General features: G+C 43.0%; 1 protein-coding gene across 3 annotated transcripts in view; it reads left to right on the forward strand.

The window, feature by feature from the left end:
• The first annotated feature begins 242 nt into the window (after positions 1 to 242).
• The window catches only part of REXO1 (RNA exonuclease 1 homolog), a 126,887-nt gene continuing 103,541 nt past the window's right edge, over positions 243 to 23,588 (forward strand). For 2 of the 3 annotated variants that reach the window (XM_088452953.1, XM_088452954.1), the window contains exon 1: positions 243 to 475. In XM_088452953.1, coding sequence (XP_088309079.1) covers positions 340 to 475 — 136 coding nt within the window. In that variant the 5' untranslated portion in view covers positions 243 to 339. The remainder of the gene's footprint in view (positions 476 to 23,588) is intronic. The other variant, XM_088452952.1, reaches the window with a different exon arrangement.

Consider the following 23,588-nt stretch of genomic DNA (forward strand, 5'->3'; position numbering starts at 1 on the left):
ACAGCAGCACAGCACATCTGGGGGCCCGCAGCTCTCCCAGTGCTGCCTGTAGTGGCATAGACCAGAACAGACACACGCCGCAGCAAGGCCTGCCCCTGGCACACAGACAGCGGAACACTATCTGCCTAACAACATCCGCCGCTAGCAATGAGTCATTACTGAGTGACCGTCAGACTATAGTCCCGTTTCATATATGGCTAATGATGCTGGCGTTCTCTGAGGACAGCCCTGTGTGAGGCCCCCGTGAGGCCTTACCCACAGCACCGCCCCCCTGGCGCCTCCAATATCCAACATGGCGGCGCTGTGGTTGTCCCGGTGATTGGACACTGTCGGTTTAGGATGCTGAAGAGTACCGGCTATTTCCGGGCGATCGAGTGTCCGTTTAGAGAGGGCTGCCGGCGGCCACACTGTCACTTTAGACACCGAGGGAGAGGGCCTGGGAGTGCTGAGAGCGGAGGGACCCGGAGCGGAGCGGGTGAGCTATTACTCTATTGTACGGGCGTGTGGGGTGATATACTGTCAGGGGGGCAGGAGCGGAGTGTGTACTAATGGTCTCTGACCCGCCTAGTTCTGGGCACAGGGTTCTGCAAGGCGCTGCTAGTACTGTACGTCTCCGTTCTCCTGATGATGATAATAAGTAATACTGGATTTATCACTTCCCAGCTGTCACCCCTGTGTTTCCCCTGTCTGGTCGTATGGACCCAGCTGTGTTATATACATTATGAAAGTGCCATTTTGCATTGTAACCCCGAGCCTTTGTGTGCTGCAGTGACCAGTGACCATCAGTTCGGAGCAGAGCTGCTGGGGGTAGTGTCAGGAAAATACATTGTTACCTCAGGTACCGATACTACAGCTGAAATGTCCCCGTAACCTTCGTTCTTTCCTGCTGAGTAGATCTGTAAGTCTGTGTCGTGTTATTATTTTAAGCCATATGTAGCAAGCTGTCTCTGTGGATGTTGATGGTTATATTATTATCATTATTATCAGTCTGTCCAGATAAATGTGTTACAAGTACAGTGATTCACATAAATATTAAAGTGAAACTAAGGGGTCTATTTACTAAGCAGTGTTAGGAGACAGAGTGAAAAGTGATAAGGTGCCAGCCAATCAGCTCCTAACTGTCATTTTTCAAACACAGCCTGTGAGATGACAGTTGGGAGCTGATTGGCTGGCACCTTATCACTTTTCACTCTGTCTCCTAACACTGCTTAGTAAATAGACCCCTGAACCTGGAAACACCTCATCACCATCTGGACATGATTAGTAGTGAGTGACAACCTCTGCTGTCCTTCTCATCCTGAGTTTAATAACAGTGTTACAGGTAATTTGATGTTCAGAGATGCAGAATTGTACTAGAACTGTTGGTGGCATTTTTCTTGAACCAACACCAATGGGGGTGCTTCAATTCAGCGTGGTGCTGAATAGCCCCAGGAAGGAGTTCCTGGAGTTATTCAATTGACTGTGCCATTAAGTCTGACTAGAGGATTTCTGTTCGCACCCTCCTGAGGTGCGAGCATAAATCCAAATTAAGTGCCAGTTGCGATGCTGTTTTCTGACTTGGCGCGGCGCTATCAGCATTGTACCTGGTACTTTAGTTGGAGAATGTAGGTTAGAGCGACTAAACACCCAGCTTAATGTGCGGTAACCGACATTCTCTGACCTAAGAAGTTCTAGTAATGCTTAACAGCGCGGTTAAGTGAATAGTTCCAGGAACTCGTTCCAGGGGCTATTCAATATCCCGCTGAATTGAATTGCCCCCAATGAGACATATCTAGCAGCAAGCAGTAAGTGTTAATGAGCCAGGGAAGACATGCATTCATAGAGAGAACTCCCAATACTTTGGGACCAACAATGTTTTATTTTTTTTATTTTTAGGTGCACTAGTTATCTGGCTCCTGGCATTTTGCTCACTGACTTTAATTTTTGTCCAGTATAAGACCAATTTTAATTTTTTTCCCCCAAGTCACTTGTTTCTACCAGGAATAACTCGTTTATTTTTTAGCCTCTTCTAGCTAATTATAGTTGTTTTTTTTTTCCTCCTGCCCAGGACATATTGCACTTGCTTGTGAAAGCATTGTGAGATAAATATCTTTCTGTAATTTCTATTGATAATGGTGACACACTGCTAAATATATTTCTCTTTCCACTAATGGTTATTTAGTTACCCAACAGGTATATTTTAGTTACGCTCACACACTTGTTTACATTGACGTCTAAGCTAACATACTGACAGAGACTAGTGTTTTATAGTAAATGTTGTGCAAGAACTACTTTATGTCATGCAATAATTTTGTATGATTTCTGACCATTATATTGGAGTCGAAATCTGTCAGTGATAGCTGGATATTTGCAGGTGGTGTGATGTAATTCCCCCCCTTAGTTTTACCATGTGTTTCTAGTCTTTGTTTGATTGGTATACGTTTATGAAGCCAGTGGATGGAATGCCGACCGCCGGCTTCTAGACTACTTAATCCCGGCGACAATGACAGGCGTCGAAATCTAGACACCTGTCATTTTACCGACGCCAGGTGACCGGCATCCAGATCGAAGGGATGCTGGGCGCGGACAGCCGTGCGCGGGAGGGGGGGTTAGGTTTAGGTCTCCTGGGGGACTTAGAGTTAGGCACCCCCGGGGGACTTAGGTTTTGTGGTGGGGAAGGGGGGGTTAGGTTTAGGCACTTAGAGGGGGGATTAGGGTTAGGCACAGGAGGGAGGTTAGGGTTAGGCACCCTAAAGGAGGGTTAGGGGGGAAAATTAGGTTAGTTTATACTTACCTTTGGATGATCGGGATTTCCTCCTCTGTCGGGCTGCCGGGATTTGAACCGCCGGCCATACCGATTCCGTTTGATTAACTTTTTGGAATGTTCAGTTATATGCATTGTGGGATTTATTTATTTTTTGTTTAATACTGGAAACCGAGCAATCAAAGTTTAATGACTTTATTAAAAACTACCTGGGATACCCGGCGTTGGCCGGGTTGAAGACTGGACCCAGAAGTACACCTGCAGCCTTCATTTTTTTTTTTTTTTTTATACATTGTCCTCGCCTATAACCTAGATAACTATGCAATATAAGGAGTAAATGCTAGTGCAGACAGGTGTATTCTCATACTGTTTGAAATGGGTATATCAGGAGCTGGCTGACTTACAGAACAGAAATCAGTATAGCTTCCAAAATCACTATAGTTTCAGAAATCACTGCCGAACAGACGGGGTGATTCAGCTGCAGACATGTTAGCAGCTGTGATAGCTGTAATATGGTAATGCAGCAGGAGGCGTTACGCTTCCAGCACGGATTACTGATCCGAGATGCGTCCAAGTACGCAGCACCAGATTAACTGCGATCCCTTGGACCGGCGAAGTGACCATGGGGTCACGCAAGCCGGATGCCGCATATGAGTAAAAGAAGCCTGGAAATCATCAGCTGATGGAGATCTTGGCCTCACCAATACCCCCCCTCCCCCAAACAGCGACAACCTCATTTAGTTTTGGGAACCGGAGGCCATCGCTGCCCGCTCCCCGCCCAGAAATGGCAGCAGACTGTTGATCACTGACAGTCTGCTGCAGGACTGTGTGCAGTCCTGTATTGCACATGCGCAGTACGGGTCAGGTGCATGCGCAGATTCCTGATAATCGGGAATCTGTGTGATCCTTGTCACTGCGTCTGCAGTTGAATCACCCTCTGAACTCACTCTGCAGACCAACATTAAAGAACAGGTCTAGCAAGGTTGCCATCAGGGGAAAATGCTGGGACTGGAGTCCTGTTTCCGGACAGAAGGGGGCCCATCCTCAGTGAGACTGTGTGGCTGCGATCAATCTCCCCAGCTGTTTGTCATCTCCATATGCTAAGCTTTGCTAGGATCAAAGATTGTGGATTGATTGTGCGATCTGCTACAGTCTTGAATGTATCGAGTGGAATGTATCAAGTGCTGAGCTGCTCATGAGCCTGCAAGAGTGTGGCAGTGTGCGTATGAAGTAAGCCCTGAGCCCCTGAAAATGTGTAATTTAAGAGTGTCCCCATTTTTAGGTATAGTGTAACAGTGTGTGGCCCTGATGAGGTTCAAACCTAGGCAAAAAATGAATCCTGATCATACTACACCACCATATTAAATTTGGTGGAGCTAGATACAAAACTCGGGCCGTGCATAAGGACAAACTGACAGACACACTCATGCTTTCTTATTACATAGAGCAGTGGTTCCCAAACTGTGTGCTGTGGCACCCTGGGGTGCATCAGGACACTTGCTAGGGTGCCTCAGGTTGGTGGTCCAGCACCAAATAAAATAATTTCTAGTCAATGTAATGTAAATATGTGGATAAACAGAAGCTCAAAGCTGTCCACCACCACATAACTGAACCTAAGTATGACAGGCAAGCACAATTTACTTTACTGTACTAATTTACAAAATTTTACAGAATTTCTCAATAACAAACTTTTGGCTTAGGGGTGCCGTGATAACAAAGCTGGTACTGTACGGCGCCCCGACTCAAAAAACTTTGGGAACAACTGACACAGAGGTTATATTATTTGCAGTAGTGAAGAATGCACCCATCATTGCTAAGCAAAGTGCAGCTGACTAGGCAGCTAGGGAAATTTATTATACTAACATGGTTCTCTGAATCATATGTTCAATAAATTAAAGATTACCCTCTGGGTGACTTGGATGAAGTTACACCCTTGGCTAGTAGCACTAATATGTGTGGCATGGCTGTTGGGCTCTATGCTGCCTAAACACAAATTGATTCTGTTCAGACACTGAATAACTTTGTCTAAATAAATGTAACCACTCTCTAAGGCAGGGATAGGCAATAAGCAGCGCTCCAGCTGTTGTGAACTACACATCCCAGCATGCCCTACAACTGATTCAGCATTACCAAATAGCTAAACTGTGTCATGGCATGCTGGGATGTGTAGTTCTACAGCAGCTGAAGGGCTGCTTATTGTCCACCCCTGCTCTAAGGGAATAGTCTACATATCTTCTTCCAGCTCTCATCCTAACTTGCTACTACATGGTCCCTCCTCCCTGTCTTCCCCATCTGTATCATGCCCATCTGTCTGCCCCTCCCCTTGAGAATGTAAGCTCTTGGGAGCAGGGCCCTCTACCCTCTTGTGCTTCTCCTTACTTTATGTTCATCTACTTCTTACTCACCACTAGGACACCTAACACTTGGTGCCTATGCTTTGTTGCTTAATTGGGTGTTATGGCCACCTATGTATCAATGTATATTATCCATGTCCTTGTCCTTCATTGTATTGTATTTTACTGTAAGTCACTTTTTGGCTATGTACCTTGTAAGGTGCTGCGGAACACTTGTGGCGCCATATAAATAAATGATGATAATATCCTTCCATTTCTAACACCAACACCCAGACTGCACAACTGATCATATATCTGTGATCTAATTTGTTCACCTGTTAATGTCTTTGCACAATTGTTTCCACCTGTGGCTGTGACTAATGGGTGCTTGGGGGGAGCATCGCTATATATATATATATATATATATATATATATATATATATATATATATATATATATATATATATATATATATATATATATTTAAATATATATATATATTTAAATAATATATATATATATTTACACACACGCCGATCCTTGTGTTTTGGATCTGGATTGGTTTTGCCAAAACTGCCAAACTGTTTTGTTTTTTCGGTTTTGGATCTTTGTTTTTTTTAGAAAAAATAAAAACAGTTAAAATCGCATAATTTGGGCCTGTTTTTTGTTCCTACAATATTATTAACATTAATTTCCACTTGTTTCCAGTCAATTTTGACCAGCTCACAATATTGTTTTCATCCAGTTTAGGCCCAAAATTTGCACCAAGCTAGCTGGCTGACTAAGCTAAGCGGTAGCAGTAGTCGGCACAAACATGCGGCAGTTCAACTTCCAACATGGCACATCAGGAAACAAATGTTTTTATTATTCAAGAGGCTTGAGGGAGTTGGAGTATGTATGTAGTTGAAGGCAGGGACAGGAAGGGTTGTTTGGTAGTATATTTAATTTAATTTTTTGATTCCGAAGTAAATTCATGAGGGAGGGGAGGCATTTACAAAAAATTTTACTCATTCACATCAGTCCTTGCCCCAGAAGAATCCTTGAGAGCCATGCCTGCTGCTGTGAGTGAATTTTCATCCCAGAAGGGGACCAGGAAAACTACTAGTAGTGCTTTCCAAAACAGCTGATTGTTAAATAATCCTTTGCAAAGATTCCACTTAACACTCTTTCCCAACCTGTACATGGACATTAAAAAAAGCATAATTAGTTAGTGGCCTTCAAACTGCCATTGCACCCACTGTCCACTTAACCAGCACAGATATGTGGACAAGCGGAACAGAGCAAATGTAAGATTTAAGGTTTAAGTCCATATGTTTCGCACCCACGCAACTTTTTCGCCTGGTGAACTTTTCACCTACATCGCGTCTTTCGTGTGCGGAAACTTTTCACGCGTGTCCCCACGATTCCCCTTATTCAATATGAAAGTATGCGAAAACTGCACCCGGCGATACTTGAACAGGCGGAAATTCCTCTCCAAAATGGGGTAATCTGCCTGGCACCCCCCAAAAGATGCACGGACATGTGGGATCACTATGGATATCCCCGAATTGGCCTGCTGAAGGTATTTGGTGTTTTTAAATGGTCTCAATAGGTGCTGTTTTGCATATTTTGCATAAGTGGTGAAGAATAGCATTTTGTTTTATTTTCAGGAGAAAATAACTAGTCCCTGCAAATTTTGGGTACCTGAAAATGAGGGGAAAGCATATTTTAAAGTTGCTAAAGTATAATTTTAAAATATATAAAAAATCCACGTAACGCAAGCACCTGCAATAAAAATAAACACCTGGGGCATACTTGGGGACCCCCCTGGAGTCTATTTTGCTAGTTTTTAACTTTGTCCTCAACTTTTTTTTTTTTTTTTTCTTTTCTGCCCCCAAAATGTAAGCATTTTTTGGGGTGTTAAGTTTTTTTTAAGAATTTTTCGACGCAGGTTACTTTTGGGGGACTGTCTTAAGGCTGCATGAGGCTTCCGCAACGTTGCACCCCTGCTATTCATAAGCGAAACTTTTTCGCCTAATACATTGCATCTAGGAGGAAAGTGTTTCAAATTGAATACGGTGATACTTTTCCGCCTGGCGAAATGACATCATCGGCAAAACTTTTCGCCGATCTCTGCTTTTCGCTCCAAATTGAATACGGGCTATGTCGTTTTTGAGAATCCTTGAGCACCATGCCTGCTGCTGGGAGTGGATTTTCCCAGAAGGGATGAAGACAACGTTTCTTCTTCCCAATGGACACATCTGAAGAGATGTAAAGAGCTGTTGATAAGCAGATTGTCAGCTCAAGTGGCATGTGATGCAGCGATGGCTTCTCCTTCAGTTTCTCCAGCAAGTGCATCTGCTGAGAAAAAACTAAACTTTCAAAACACCCACTGGTGATGCAGATGAGTCAACACAACCAAGTTTTGACATCTGGTCGGGTCAGAATTGCCTACAATTAATGACACCTCTACCGTGACTCCATCTTATACGGTCACCATCCAAAGAATGGTTGAGGACTATTTCAAAATTTTTAATGATGGCATCCAAATAGTCATGTCAGACAGTCTGTTTGACTACTGGCAGGAAAAAAAAAGGGTAATTTGGAGGCCCTTGCACAAACTGGCTTTGCTTGAGCTGCCCATCCTCCACTGTGTACTCAGAAAGAGTTTTCAGCACTACCGGGAACCTTGTCAGTGATCGGCCTATGAGGCTACTTCCCCAAAATGTGGAAAAGATGTGAGTCAAAAAAATGTAGATCCCAGGGACCCCTCACCTTAAAAAATCGGGGTCCTGCCTGACATTTTCTGGGTCCCATCTAAATCCCATGAAGCATGTAGCAGATGGCATTGACCCCGGTAGGAATAAAACACTAATTGGCACCAGTAGGAAAAAACCAATACATTTGCCCCACATGAAGAAAAACACACACATTGGCCCAGATGGGATAAAAAGAGACAACCATTGGCCCCAATAGGATAAAAAAAAAAAATATAAACACATTGATTCAACTTCATTGCACGGCTGCCTGCAGTGCTGTGTCACTGTAGCTGGAGGGGGAAAGCAGGTACGTGACGTCATGTCACCGCATCGTCTCTGGGTCATGCCAAGATCGGGCTGCATCTGAATCACATGGAAAAGTCAAGCACTGTCAAACTACAAAGGATGCAGCACTGTAGGTGCAGGCAGGCTTACATCAGAATATGTGGGACCAGTATAAATTAAAAAAGTAGGGCTCCCCAATCAGAGGCACACAGATGGGGGGAAGTGGGCAGATGCTCACAAAGGCTGGTTGGGCAGAGGCATATATGGGGAGGGTGGGCAGAGGCATATATGGGGAGGGTGGGCAGAGGCGAACATGGGGGCTGGGGCAGAGGCACACATTGGGGGCTGGGGCACGGGACAGAGGAACACATTGGGGGCTGGGGAGCTGGGGCAGAGGCACACATTGGGGAGCTGGAGTTGAGCAGTCTCTGGACATTCCCTGCTCACCACACTGAGCTCTGCACAGCCGGCTCACTCTAGTGGCAGGCAGCCAATCTGAAGGTCTGCTAGGCTGCCTGACACAGAAGTCACTCCATGCTGCCGGGCCGGCGTGTATGGACAGCCGCCCGGCAACTCCCCCCTCCCCAGGTGCAGGGCCTCCAAACACCCCTGGCGGCCTTGGGTGCGTCTCCCGGCGGCCGAATCCGCACAGCGCCCACTATTGCACTTTTGTACAGCCGCTCTGCCGACCACATGCAGACATCATTCCGAGTCACTATTGCACTTTTGTACAGCCGCTCTGCCGACCACATGCAGACATCATTCCGAGTCTGACCTGGGAACAGGGAGAATGCAGGAAGGAGACTCTGCCTCGCTGTTGCTTGTCCTTACCGGTGGGCCTGGCCAGACAGTCCGAAGTCAGAGCGTGGTGGGCCAGCGGGTGTCTAACTGACTGGTCAAAGTTACTGTAGCCAGAGATTAGAAGAGGGGACACCACACGGAGGTGACTGAGGAGATGGCGGCTATTGGTTGAAAAGGTGCTGCCGGCGGTGATAGGCTGCTGCACCCAGCATAGCCCCACACAGCGTGTCCTGCGGGACCTGCTGAGTTTTTCAAATCGGGTCCGCAACTCCCTATAGCGCGTAAAAACGTGCTGTAGCGCGTATTTTGCGAACCCTGATCACCAAAATGAATTACAAATTCCACGAGGAAGACCTTTACCAGCAATTAAGTAAAACAAATACAGAGGAGCTTGTAATGGTGTATTCCAGCGGGGACAAATTTAATATTGTGTGAAGAAGAGGATGTACACACTGATGGGGATAATGATGAAATCTGATGGATGCGCTGCAGATGAAGTAACAGGAGGTTCTTAGATGGTTATGGTCCCTATCTCGATTCTCTACTAATTTCAACTTTACAAATGGTACACATGCCTTCACAACTGTTGTCAGGATTTGGATTAAAATCATTCCACACCCAAGATGTGGCTTTTCTGGTCTTATGCCCAAGCGTCACCCCAGCCTATAACCCCAGTTTATATAGTTACCCCAGATTAAACCAGCACCCAAGCCTATATCGTCATCCCATCTTGTGTTGTGTATAAATTACAGCTGCGCTCCCTGTTAGATTGGGGATTCATTATCCACTTTAGTGGATGTGAGCTCCATTTTTAGACCATAACACCACACCCCCTACCCATCTTCTGACCTTGGCTACAGGAGGAACAGCTGCACTCTAGAATATGGTTGCATGGAGTTACCCCTCTGACTCTCTGAAATACAGGTAGAGGGGCCATGGGTAGGGACACTATAATCGGAGAACGCAGTTTTAGCTGCTTTATTCCATTTATTTATTTTTTGTCTTTTAAACCATACGCTCTATTTTCACTTTTTGAAAATATGTTTGTGAATCTCAGCTAAGGCTTTTGTGATGTCATTATGTTTAATATATAATGCATGTTATTTAGCACTTGTTGTGGTCTTGTAGGCGGCGTGTAGACTAATAATTTATTCATGATTGAGGAAAGAAGTGAAAAGTTGCATATTTATTTATTTTTTTAGTGCTAACACTTTATTAAATTGTAAAGTTACTCCACTGGTTCTCCACTTAGTGGAAACCCAATGTATTCGTAAAAAATATTGTCACACTAACAGTGTGACAATATTTGTTATACACTGCGCTACCACAGTGTCACAAACAATATGTGTATGAATATTACACTGCAGTCTGACAGGCAGCGTCACAGTAAAAGATAAATAAATAAGTATAGTACACTGGGGTACAGCACAAAAAAATATATAATATATAATTTTTTTATTATTTATGTATTAGTTTTTTTTTTTTTTTACACTGGGCACCCCTGGATGGACACAGCAGCCCCTGCCCCTGGATGGACACAGCAGCCCTGGCAGCCAGGGACTCTGCAAGCAAATGGTGCTGATCGCCGTGGGGGAGGGACTTTTATACATTCCAGAACCCGCGAGAATCCGACAGCGGGATGATGACGTTTTGCCTCGCCTTGATTTTCGAGTCAGGCGGGAAAACTTGAGCCGGACTCTGATCTCTCCTCGGATAAGGAAGTTTGGGTGGGTTTGGTTCTCAGGGAACCGGACCCGTTCAGCAGGGTGCCCTCCTTTAGTAAAATTATATAATTTGTTCCTATAGTGCGCTATAGTAACCACACACAATTAGGAAAGAGGCGGCACTCCTGAATCCAGTGAATACTTGTATTCAAAACATCATAGGCAAAATAGGTCCTAAGACCTTTTCATCAGGAATAAAATATACTGTTATAGTCCTGATGAAAAGGTCTTAGGACCTTGAAACGTCGACATGACTGTATTTTGCCTAAGATGTTTTGAATACAAGAGTTTTATTTATTTATTTTTTCTTCCACTGGATTCAGGAGTGCCGCCTCTTTCCTTTTTGTGTGGTTGCTATACCGCACTATAGGAACAAATTATATATTTTATTTTTTTTCCCAAATGTTCTGCCTAGGCAAAAAAGAGGCGGCACTCCACGGTCTTAGAAAGATATTTGTATTAAATAACGTGCTGTTTTTTTCAGGTGACTTTTCAAGACCTCATGGGTCATATCATCAGGGTGCATAAGTGAACAGCAGTAGAATCTTACCTTAAATAACAATGTGTATGAGCGAGGACCCTAGGAAAAGTGCGCCAAGCGTGTCCTTCTTCCCCGGGAGACCGAAGATGCTGATGTTATCAGGCAGCGACAGCCGCTGAGGAAGGGGCGGCTCGGTGTTGCCTAGTAACGGCATACATGGATACTTAGTAGCTGGCATGTCAGTGTGCAGGTGGTATTCCAATGTACAGTATCCTGGGAAGGGAGGGAAGGTATAGTGAATTTATAATTATTATGCAATAATTGCGGTATGGAAACAATACAATGAAACACAGTAATGTCATTTATTTGCATATCCATATGCTGCATAACTGATGTCTCACACTATTTGAAGCTGACAATATTGCATCATTATCTCAACTTTAAAAGGAAGCAAGTAATAGGGTATTCTAACATCATTGTATCATAATGTTACTGATATGTAACTATTTGAAAATATTCAAAGTACCGTATATACTCGAGTATAAGTCGACCCGAATATAAGCCGAGGTACCTAATTTTACCCCCAAAAACTGGGAAAACTTATTGACTCGAATATAAGCCTAGTGTGGGAAATGCAGCAGCTGGTAGTGCCCCCACAAGTAATCCCCCCCCCCCTGGTAGTGCCCCCACAAGTAATCCCCCCCTGGTAGTGCCCCCACAAGTAATCCCCCCTGGTAGTGCCCCCAGCAGTCCTAATAAAAATAAAAAAAAACACTTACCTGAAACCCCGCTCCTGGTCCCGCCGCTGCTATCAGCTCCTCCAGCCGCTTTGCATTATGGGAGAGACGTCGTCATGACGCCTCTCCCATTACCCACTGCGGGAGCCGGAAGATGGCTCCCGCAGTGGGAGCAGCAGCAGCCGATGAGAGTCTGACAGACTTTCATCGGCTGCTGATTACAACAAACACACAGCTGCTGGCTCCGGCGGCTGTGTGTTTGGCAGTGTGTAGTGCTGATTGAACTCCGTCTGGTCAGCGCTACACACGCGGTGCAGCTGTGTCACAGAGTCTGCACCGCGGCCCGCATGGTACGCTACTCAGCTGCGTACCATGCGGGCATGACTCGAGTATAAGCCGAGGGGGTGCTTTTTCAGCACAAAAAATGTGCTGAAAAACTCGGCTTTTACTCGAGTATATACGGTATGTTTAAATGAATCAAAGTATAATACGGCTGGCAAAATCACAGGGCTTGATTCAATTCAATGCGAATTGAATAGCACTGGGAATGAGCTCCTGGAGCTATTCAATTCTGCGCGCTGTTCGGTCAGGGAATGCACATTCTCCCACACCTCGTGCCTTAAACAGGGTGTTCAGTCGCGGGCATTCTCCGACAACTTCCCGGCGCGATGCTGTTTCCGCCGCGCCTAGGGTAGAATACAGCATCGCGCCTGTACTTTTGTTGGATTTCTGCTTGCAGCCCAGGAGGGATGCGAGAAGAAATCCTTAGTCAGGCTTAGCAGCGCGCTGAATTGAATAGCTCCGGGAGGTCATTCCTATCAAGATTGACAGGCACAAATTCAACCCCTCTCACGAGGAAGAAGAATGGATGCTATAAATGCCCCTCTTGTGTCACGTGTGGATACTTAGCAGTTGAGGCGACTTTTAATCACCCCCACACGGGTAAAAATTTATGAGATATTGCATGCAACATTAGATTTGTGATCTATTTAATCGCCTGCCCCTGTGGCCTATGCCATGTGGGGCAAACTACCAAAATGTTCAAAGAACGAATGGCCCTCCATAGGTCTGCCATTCAGGCAGCCTTGGAGGGCAAACCTTCTGAGAAACTAGTAGCAAGGCACTTTGCAGATTTTAAACGTCAATCATCAACATAAAAATATATAAAATCATTGACCATATGTTATGGAAAAGTGTCTCACCAGATAAGGAAGGAAAACTTGGTTTGTAGAGTAGCCTGCGAGGAGGGCAGGATAACTTGGTTAGATGAGTTGCCTGCCAGGAGGGCAGGATTTCTTGGCTAGATGAGTTGCCTGTCGGGAGGGCAGGATTTCTTGGCTAGATGAGTTGCCTGCCGGGAGGGCAGGATAACTTGGCTAGATGAGTTGCCTGCCAGGAGGGCAGGATAACACAGGCTGAAAATAGTTCAGGTGTAAATGTACAGTTTGATTACACACAGTAGGGCTGAGAAAGCTGTAGCTGCTGATTATACAGAGGAAGCGCGGATCCAAAGACTTTGGCCTGCATACACTGAGCACAGCATGTGGATGGTGAAAACAGACAGCAAGCTAACAGCATTCAGAGCAGAGTGGAACAACAGTCTTGAATAATTGAGCTACCTGCTGAAGCCTGGAAGGCAGTGTGGAGGGAGACGGAGAGTGGTAAATAGAAGCAGCTGCTGAAGTGTAGACAATCATGGAGGATAGCTGGAACAACCAGTCCGAGCTGTAGGAGGAAACTCTATAACTGGCGAGGGGGAATGAATCTGGAAGCTGCAAATACCAGATGTTTATTCCAACAAACCAACTAGTTGGATGGTTGGACAGAAAATCTTTACGTGTGTACCCAGCCTTAGAAGAGAATCCCGTTGGATGTTTACATTGGACACTATTTTTCTAGTGTTCACTCTTGCTCCGACGGCAGGCAGGGCGACGGAGCTAGAGAGGGCAACTTTGTGCGCTTTCGCCCGAAAAGGGGACGTGTCTGCAAGACGCGTCCCATTTTCGTCATACTTAGGGGCATGCCCGGCACTTAAGGACACGCCGGGCAGCCCCCAAGCGCTGCAGACAGTGAGAATAGATGCCGGGCGCATGAGCCCGGCATCTATTTTCCGGCGGTGACCGGGTCACCGCACATTTCTCCATCCGCGGGACACTGCGACCCACGGGTGAAGATGGCACCCGCAGGCTGTGAGGGCAGGGTGCCGCGCCCCGCTACAACAGCCTAGTGGGAACACGATTTTCTAAGAGGACTTAATGAAAAAGTCTCATGGAACATTTTTTATAATGGTCCTACAGAGATTTGGAGAGTGTATCTTTTTTTATACTCTGATTAATTTAAACATACTTTGAATATTTTGGAGTACAGTGGTGCTATACATGTTCAAGATATATTTTATGCTAATGATTTTGATATACATGATTGGGAAAAAAAGGAGGAACAAGCTAGGTATGCTGGTGTGTTCAACACACTGCACATTGTTCTACAGTCAGGTGCATAAATATTGGGACATTTGACAGAATTTTCATATTTTGGCCTCTATTGACCACCACAATGGCTTTGAAATGAAACAAACAAGATGTGCTTTAACTGCAGACCTTCAGATTTAATTTGAGGGTAATTACATACAAATCAGGTGAACGGTGTAGGAATTACAACGGTTTCTATATGTGCCTCCCAATTTTTAAGGGGCCAAAAGTAATGGGACTATCAACTCAAAAGCCCATTTCATGGACAGGTGTGGGCTATTCTCTCGTTATTTCATTATCAATTAAGCAGGTAAAAGGTCTGGAGTTGATTCTAGGTGTGACATTTGCATTTGGAATCAGTTGCTGTCGACTCTCAATATGAGATCCAAAGAGTTGTCACTATCAGTGAAGCAAGCCATCATTAGGCTGAAAAAATCAAAACAAACCCATCAGAGAGATAGCAAAAACATTAGGTGTGGCCAAATCAACTGTTTGGAACATTCTTAAAAAGAAAGAACGCATCGGAGAGCTCAGCAACACCAAAAGACCCGGAAGACCACGGAAAACAACTGTGGTGGATGACAGAAGAATTATTTCCCTGGTGAAGAAAAACCCCTTCACAACAGTTGGCCAAATCAAGAACACTCTTCAGGAGGTAGGTGTATATGTGTCAGTCAACAATCAAAACAAGAGTGAATATAGAGAGTTCACCACAAGATGCAAACCATTGGTGAGCCACAAAAACAGGAAGACCAGATTAGAGTTTGACAAACAACATCTAAAAAAGCCATTACAGTTCTGGAACAACATCCTATGGACAGATGAGACAAAGATCAACTTGTACCAGAGTGATGGGAAGAGAAGAGTATGGAGAAGGAAAGGAACTGCTCATGATCCAAAATATACCACCTCATCAGTGAAGCATGGTGGTGGTAGTGTCATGGCGTGGGCATGTATGGCTGCCAATGGAACTGGTTCCATTGTATTTATTGATGATGTGACTGCTGACAAAAGCAGCAGAATGAATTCTGAAGTGTTTCGGGCAATATTATTTGCTCATATTCAGTCAAATGCTTCAGAACTCATTGGATGGCGCTTCACAGTACAGATGGACAATGACCCGAAGCATACTGCAAAAGCAACCAAAGAGTTTTTTAAGGCTAAAAAGTGGAATGTTATGCAATGGCCAAGTCAATCCCCTGACCTGAATCCGATTGAGCATGCATTTCACTTGATGAAGACAAAACTGAAGGGAAAATGCCCCAAGAACAAGCAGGAACTGAAGACATTTGCAGTAGAGGCCTGGCAGAGCATCACCAGGGATAAAACCCAGCGTCTGGTGATGTCTATGCGTTACAGACTTCAGGCTGTAATTGCCTGCATTTGCAACAAAGTATTAATAAAAAGTGAAAGTTAGATTTAGGATTGTTTAGTTTGTCCCATTACTTTTGGCCCCTTAAAAAGTAGGAGGCACATATAGAAACCGTTGTAATTCCTACACCGTTCACCTGATTTGGATGTAATTACCCTCAAATTAAGTCTGAAAGTCTGCAGTTAAAGCACATCTTGTTTGTTTCATTTCAAAGCCATTGTGGTGGTGAAAAGAGGCCAAAATATGAAAATTCTGTCAATGTCCCAATATTTATGCACCTGACTGTATTTCATCGTCTACAATTCTACAAAGACCTATACAGTTTCAGCATAAAAGAACATCTACACTAACTTGGGTACAGACGTGCACAGTCTGGTAAGCAGAGAAAATAGACCTTTTGTTAATCTGACTTTTCGGGGGGAATTCAATTGTTTTTGCTGCCAGCAGCAGTATTGTGTGGCAGGTGGTAGTTAATCAATTGTTCCTGCCAACGGGCACTTCTGCATGATTCCTGCTCGACCCTCCAAAGATGGCGAGCAGAAATCTGAGAAGTTCTGGTATGGGCTCCCAAACTGCTGTTTGACTGTGCTAACCGGTACTTTAGATGGGTTTGGATGCTTTACATGGCTAAACCCAGTCTATTTGAGAGCAACATGCGCGAAATGCCCTGGGTGTCCAAAACCATTGAAAATCGCCCCCCCAACCCCACCCTGGATCTCCTATTAGTTTAAGATGGTAGGTTCTTACTAGTCTGGTCAAAGCTGATATCTGATTGGTTGCTGTAGGTTACTGTAGCTCAATGCCCTCTGCACTGTTTTATTAACTAAAAATTGTGATCTCTCCACATAAAAACAGAAGAGGACACAAAACACTCCCCTTTTGTTCACATTTTATGCACCAAAAATCCCCATTGCACTAATTCTTTACATTGAACTGTTTCCAAATCATACTTCTCACACCCTTCATTTATTTTCTATTCCTGTGAGCAGTAATATTACTTATTCTTTGTACAAAATTGCATTTATGAAACTTACCACCTGTGCTTTTGTCTTACGGCAATATCATTTTCTAACCACTGTTTCTCTGTACAACAAACTCCTTCCCCCAGACTTGTACTTCTGTATTTATTCTGCTTCACATAACCACTTTACACTTCATAATGAATATTTGTGAGATTTCTGTGGTTCATTTACATTGTCTCCCCAAATTCAAAAAATGTGCTTGATGATTATTGGGGACTTTTAAATGTAATCCATCTAATTGGACCAACCAACAAGGACAAATATGTAAATTCCTCCCAATCTTTTATTTATCAGGATCAGATCCTGCTGCCTTAGCAGAATGCAATTTTGTTTGTTTAGTGATATACAATAATACAAAAGTGTATAATGTAAACGAAAAATATCTTTGCACACCTTGGACACTTGCCTGATTATATATATATTTTGTTTGATTACCTGCCATTGATACTGCATTTGACTTCTACAGAGTGCCTAAAAACTCTGCAATACCCCTGCTCCTTTCTGCAGAGTTAAAGAGCATATTCATCACCTTCCCTGGTTTTTATCAGAACGAGATGCCTTGTGGAAGCCATGGAATGTAAGTGGCTTTACTAAAGATCTCCTTGATGAGGAATTCAGGCACTAGGAAAACATTGGTACAAAAACCCTATAATACTCTGACAGTCTTCATGAGAACACATCAAATATTACACCTAGGCTACTATAATCTTTGTCCTTTTGCTATTAAGATCCTGCTTGTATCAGTAAGCAATACAGTGCTTTGACAATGATGTGATTGCTAGTGCATTTTTTTTTTTTTTTGAAAACTGTTTATTGAACAGCATAAGAGAAAAGTCACATATTTTATGAACATACATCTCCACCAATCGGGATTTTGCACAAACACATACAAACAATGTTAGTTTTAAAGACAAATACAATAATTACTGTCCCTCTTCTTTTTTTTTTTTTTTTTTTTTTTTTTTTTTTTTCTTGCAATAAAATGAAAATAGGGGTGATAAAAGTAACCAGAAAATAAGGTAATAAAATAAAATAAGTAGGAAAATAAAATTAAAATAAATAAAAAGAAATAGAAGAAAAATAAAATCAATAAAATATAATAAACGACATGTGCATCACATAATAATATTTCGGTTGATACAACAAGGTTTACATTCCTGTGAGAATTTAAATTTTTCCAGCAGGGTTATCCGAAAAATTCCCACGTCACACTCGGACCAAAACTTATAATATCAGAAAGTGCATTTACAAGTTTAAGCACCTAAGTTCCCAAACCAGGCCCCTAATCATATAAGAGATAGAGAGGAAGAGGTGGTGAAAGTGTAACTAAAAAAGTAACTAAACAATATGTCTTCGTAAAAACCAATCCGTATGTTCAAACACCTTCCAGATACTTATCTTGCAAATGATCAGGCAACTGTGCAATATATAATTCCCACTTTTTGGAGAAGATTAGAACACCTCTTTCTATAGCATACGTAGCCATCCGCCTCTCGTGATATAACACTTCCAGCATAGCAGACCTCCACTCAGTTAATGTAGGTGCTGAACTAGAGATCCAATGTTTGAGGATCAAATGCTTAGCCACTGTGACCATAACAGTCAACAGGGATTTCCAAGGTTGCAAAGGATGGATAATCTCCCAAGAGGAGAATTCCGCAAATATGAACGGCGCAGCTGTTTTGGGTAATCGTGTATGTAACATGGAATTTATGTATTCTAATAGTTTATTCCAAAACTTAGCAACCTTACCACAGTGCCAGAAATTGTGCGATAGCGAAGCGTCAGACTGACCACATTTAACACAGTTGCCCGAGTCAGAGGGAACAAAATACTTTCTTTGGATAGGGGCTATATTAGTTCGGTTTAGGGTACGGATGTGCACTTCCTGTAAACGAGCGGATTTAAGGGCTGGCAAAATTTTATCTAACCAACTGAGAATGGATTTAAAATCTGGTAAATCAATTAATTCCAATTGCCATGCTTGGATGGTGGATGAACACGTATGAGGAGATGCTTCAACCAGATGGGAGTACAGGTGTCTGATACTAAATCTAATTAGTCTACACGAAGACAATATTGATAACAATACATCTGGAGAACCAAAAGTAATCAGAGGAGAATCCAAGGATTGAATGTAATGGCGAATTTGTAAAAACATGAAAAAGTGCGTTTGGGGAATATCATACTTTTCTCACAAATCTGAAAAGGAAAGGAGATGACCACCTGGGTCAAATACGTCTTTGATAGACATTATGCCTCTCTGATACCAGGCTCGGAAATTCGGATTAGCGAGGGAGGGGGTGAGAGATGGGTTGCCCCAGAAGGGTATATAGGGAGATGAGAAGGGACACCTCTTTTAGACTTTTATTTATGTTAATCCACGCTCTATAGGTGTCCTTAAACAATATATTAGATTTAATCCCTGAGGGGATTTGTGCAATAGGGGTATGAAGTAGAGCTGCCGGTGCAAACTGATGGAAAAGGGCCTCCTCTAGGACAGGATCAGTGAAGTTACTAGTATGTAACAGCCAATCAGTGATATAACGGAAGAGGGCAGATCTGGCAAACCCCTCAATATGTGGCACCCCGAGTCCACCTCTGGTTTTGGGTAGATAGGTGCGAGATCGACACATCCTAGGTTTACGACAGTGCCAAATAAATTTAGAAAAGGCCTGCGTGCGTAATAGAGCATCAGCCTTCGTGATCATAATAGGTAGCATTTGTAGCAGATACGCCAACTTGGGAAATATTATATTTTTAACTACTACCACTCGGCCTAATAATGATAATTTGAGGTCTTTCCAGTGTAGTAATTGGGACTGGATTTTTTGAATAACAGGTGAGAAATTATAACTATATAATGATGAAATTGTTGTTGGTATAAAGATACCCAGATATTTAAGTTTATGCGATACAACTGTAAATAATGAAGCAACATGAGGATGAGAAGTCAGGAAGGATGGTGCGTTAATTGGAAGCAGTTCTGACTTATCTATGTTAATTCGGTAGCCTGCAAAGGAGCCAAACATATCGACAATTTTCAGTATGGCAGGGATAGAGTGTAATGGTCTTGAAATAAAAAGCAACATATCGTCCGCAAATAAAGATAACTTGCACTCCTGGTTTCTGATTCTTATGCCAGTGAAGTCTTGGCTTTGTCGCAGGGCTATGGCCAATGGCTCGAGGGCAGCTGCAAATAAGAGAGGGGAAAGGGGGCACCCCTGTCTCGTACCCCTTTGTATGAGAAAAGAAGGGGACAGGTATTTATTGGTTAGAATTTGCGTTTTAGGGGAAGAGTATAGAGAATTAAATGGATAAAAGCGGAGGGCATGCCGAACCTTTTAAGAGTCTCGAACAGATGATCCCACGTCACCAAGTCAAAAGCTTTTTCAGCATCTAACGAAAGAAGAAACCCGGGATCATCTGTCGGAGAGTCGCGGAGGAACTGCATTACAGCAAGAACTTTTCTGATATTAGTGGCTGAGCTACGGCCCCATATGAAGCCGTTCTGATCCGGGTGTATAATAGAGGGGAGTATAATTTTAAGTCTATCTGCCAATAGTTTAGTAAAGATTTTGTAATCTACATTAAGTAGCGATATGGGCCTATAGGATGAAGGGAGAAGTAAGTCTCTACCAGGTTTTGGGAGTACTTTCACTATAGCTGAATTAAAATGTTGCGGAAGAGGGTCCCCGGCTAGTAAAGAGTTGTAAAAGTCAGTTAACGTTTGTACAATATGCGGACGGAGTATTTTGTAAAACTCCCCGCTAAGACCGTCCGGGCCCGGTGACTTCATGGGTTTAAGCAATTTTATAGCCTGATCGACTTCATCAGTAGTGAAATTATTAGTTAAATGCTCCATTTGTGTTAGTGATAACTGCGGAAGAGATATTCCGTTCCAGAAAGATTGTTTCTGCGAATCAGATATGGGTTCCTGAGAATATAACTTCTGATAGTATTTAAAAAAGATATCTGCTATCTTATCTCCTTTTAAATTGGGTGTTTGAGTGTTCATCTCTAAGCGCTGCAAATATTGGTATGACCCCTTTTAACATATTCGATAGTAAGCGGCCAGACCTGTTTCCATGCTGAAAAAAGAGATTTACCAGACCGATGGTAGCGGTCATCAATCTGCGTAAGAATTTGATTAAAATGCTGCCTGCATTCATAGTAAGCTGTTTTATTAACCAAAGAGGGAGACGCTTTAAATGTTTGAAATGCTTCAGTCAGGGATTATTGAGCAGATTTGTATGTGGCTTCCTGATCCGATCTATATTTTTTCATAAAAGACACAATATCACCACGTAAAACTGCCTTAGCAGTTTGCCAAAAAAGACTAGTATCATTTTTGTGGCCTTGATTATTATTCGCATACTCCGTCCAGGCATCTCCCAGCCTAGCTTTAAATTTAATTGAGGAGGCGAGTTTAGCTGGAAACCGCCATTGCGAGCACGGACCCAGAAGGAACTTCCCCTGCAAATCTATCCATACTGGCGCATGGTCTGAAATAGAAATGGGCTCTATGGTTGTGTCTAAAACCATTGGGGATAAAGAGTTAGAAAGGAAAAAATAGTCAAGCCTAGAGAATGTATTATGGGTAGCCGAGTAGCATGAGTATTCTAAGTCATCTGGGTGTCTCACTCTCCATATGTCTGCTAAATTTAATTGGGACGCCATATATTGAAGCCCAACTTTGGGCTGGTTAGGGCGTGTGCGGGAGGAACATTTTCTATCCAGAATTGGAGAAACAACTAAATTGAAATCCCCGCCCATTATAATTTGGGTATCAGCGAAAGGGTACAGGATAGTTATCAAATTCAAAATAAATTTCTTGTCGTAACTATTAGGACCATAAACATTGCACAATGTGTATCTTGTGCCATCTAGGGTGGCATCTGCTATAATATATCGACCATTGGGATCTATGATAGTCGAATGTATAGTATGAGGAATTCCTTTTCTAATATAGCCACGCCACGTGCCTTGGAAGTATATGAGGAAGAGGCCAGCACTTTTTGATGTTACATGTTAAGCTTGTCATGCTCAGAGGGGGAGAGGTGAGTTTCTTGGAGGTATGTAATATCCGTTTTCAATTTGTTTAAATAGGTTAGTATTCGCTTCCGCTTCACCGGGGAATGGATCCCCCTGACATTCCAGGTGCAAAGTCTAAGTTTAAAAGTCATAGTGAGACACGAGCATGGATCAATCTATGGTTCAATGAGTAAAATCGGATGATGCATCTTTTTCTATATATCCTCCTAGGAGAAAAGTTTAAGTTTTGAGGGTTACCAGGGAGGTTGCATAAACAGCAGGAATGACATGTGTGGCATAGAAACTCAAAACTTCGGGAGGCAAACCTCTCATGTCTCACAAGCTCTGTGAATTTACCACTACTAGAAAGCACGTTCAGAATTATCACATTTAGAAAAACAGAGAAAAAATAAAAATAACAATAAAAATAATAACAAAATAAAATAGACACATGGTGGAGAGAAATTGGAATTGTCATAACAGCGCAGTCACAGCCAAACATAGTAACTAGCAAAAAGTTAAGATTGACTAGGTCAAAACTCGTGTAGATGAGTTGAACTAAATAAGTAAGCCCCCATCAGAATAGCCATAGAGTACTAGGAATTATCCATTACCAGGAATAATCCCCGAACAGGCCCCTTTAAGTAAATCAAAAGAGCCATATTTAACAGATATAAGAATAAACCTCAAATTAACTGTAAGCAGGAGAAAATTGGTTAAACAAATATCAACATTTAGTAATTACTTAAGTGAAATTATGCATAAGGTCAATATGGATCTTGAATCTTGAAGAGCCAGAGTCCCATCAATCAGCTTGATCCATGCTAGGCGAGCCATTTTCCTGTACCATTTCCTTTAGATAAGCTTGAGCATCCGATACCTCCGTAAAATCTTTTATGCCGTCAGGTGCAAAAATACGAAGCCTGGCTGGGTACATGAGAGTGAATTTAATTCCCGTTTTGATCAGTTGGGAACATATAGGTGACATACTTCTACGTGCCCTTGAGACCTCGGCTGAGTAATCCTGAAAGATCAAGAGACGCTGGCCTTCATATTGCAAAGGACCCTTCTGTTTTGCCAACATCCAAATAAGCTCCTTATGTTTGAATTTTAGACATTTAAAGATTATAGCTCTTGGTCTGGAATTATTAGAGTCTCTGAAAGGTCCTAAACGATGTGCCCTCTCAATCTCCAACGAACTCAATTCCGAGGACAGGCCCAGCAAACCAGGAAGGTCTGACATCAGAAATTTGGTGAGGTCCGGACCCTTTACAGACTCCGTCAGGCCTACGAGTCTAAGATTACTGCGTCGAGATCTATTTTCTAGATCATCGACCTTGGCTAACAAATGAGTTTGATTAGACGTCAGAGACGAGACCTGTTGCTTTAGTTCAGAGATCTCATGGAAGTTAGTCCCGATTCTATTTTCATTCACAGATACTTGATGTGTTATTGAGATAGTTGTGATTTCAAGTCGGCGACAGCTCCCATAAATTTGTGTGCCTGTTTTTGAAGCAAAGGTTCCACTGTCTCCTTTATAGCTCTGACAATCTCATCATAAGATAGTGATGGAGTCGCGGATGTAGAACTAGCATTACGGTCGGTAGTGTTAATTGAGGAGATAGAGGGGTCATCTACGGAGTCCATAGCTTGATCACCTTTTCTGCCACCGCCCCTAGCTCTTTGTGTTTTAGGGGTATTTGGAGCTACAAATTTATCCATAGTGCAGCTAAAATGTTATGGGTAGAAAAGACTAAAATGACACGGGCTTGGTAGTCAATATCGTAGTAGAGTGGCTGTGACAACAGTCATCACGAAGGTTCACATATTGATATTCAGCAGCTTCTCAA

Source organism: Taudactylus pleione, unplaced genomic scaffold (genome assembly GCF_031769625.1).
Source record: "Taudactylus pleione unplaced genomic scaffold, aTauple2 ptg000560l, whole genome shotgun sequence".
Taxonomy (NCBI): domain Eukaryota; kingdom Metazoa; phylum Chordata; class Amphibia; order Anura; family Myobatrachidae; genus Taudactylus; species Taudactylus pleione.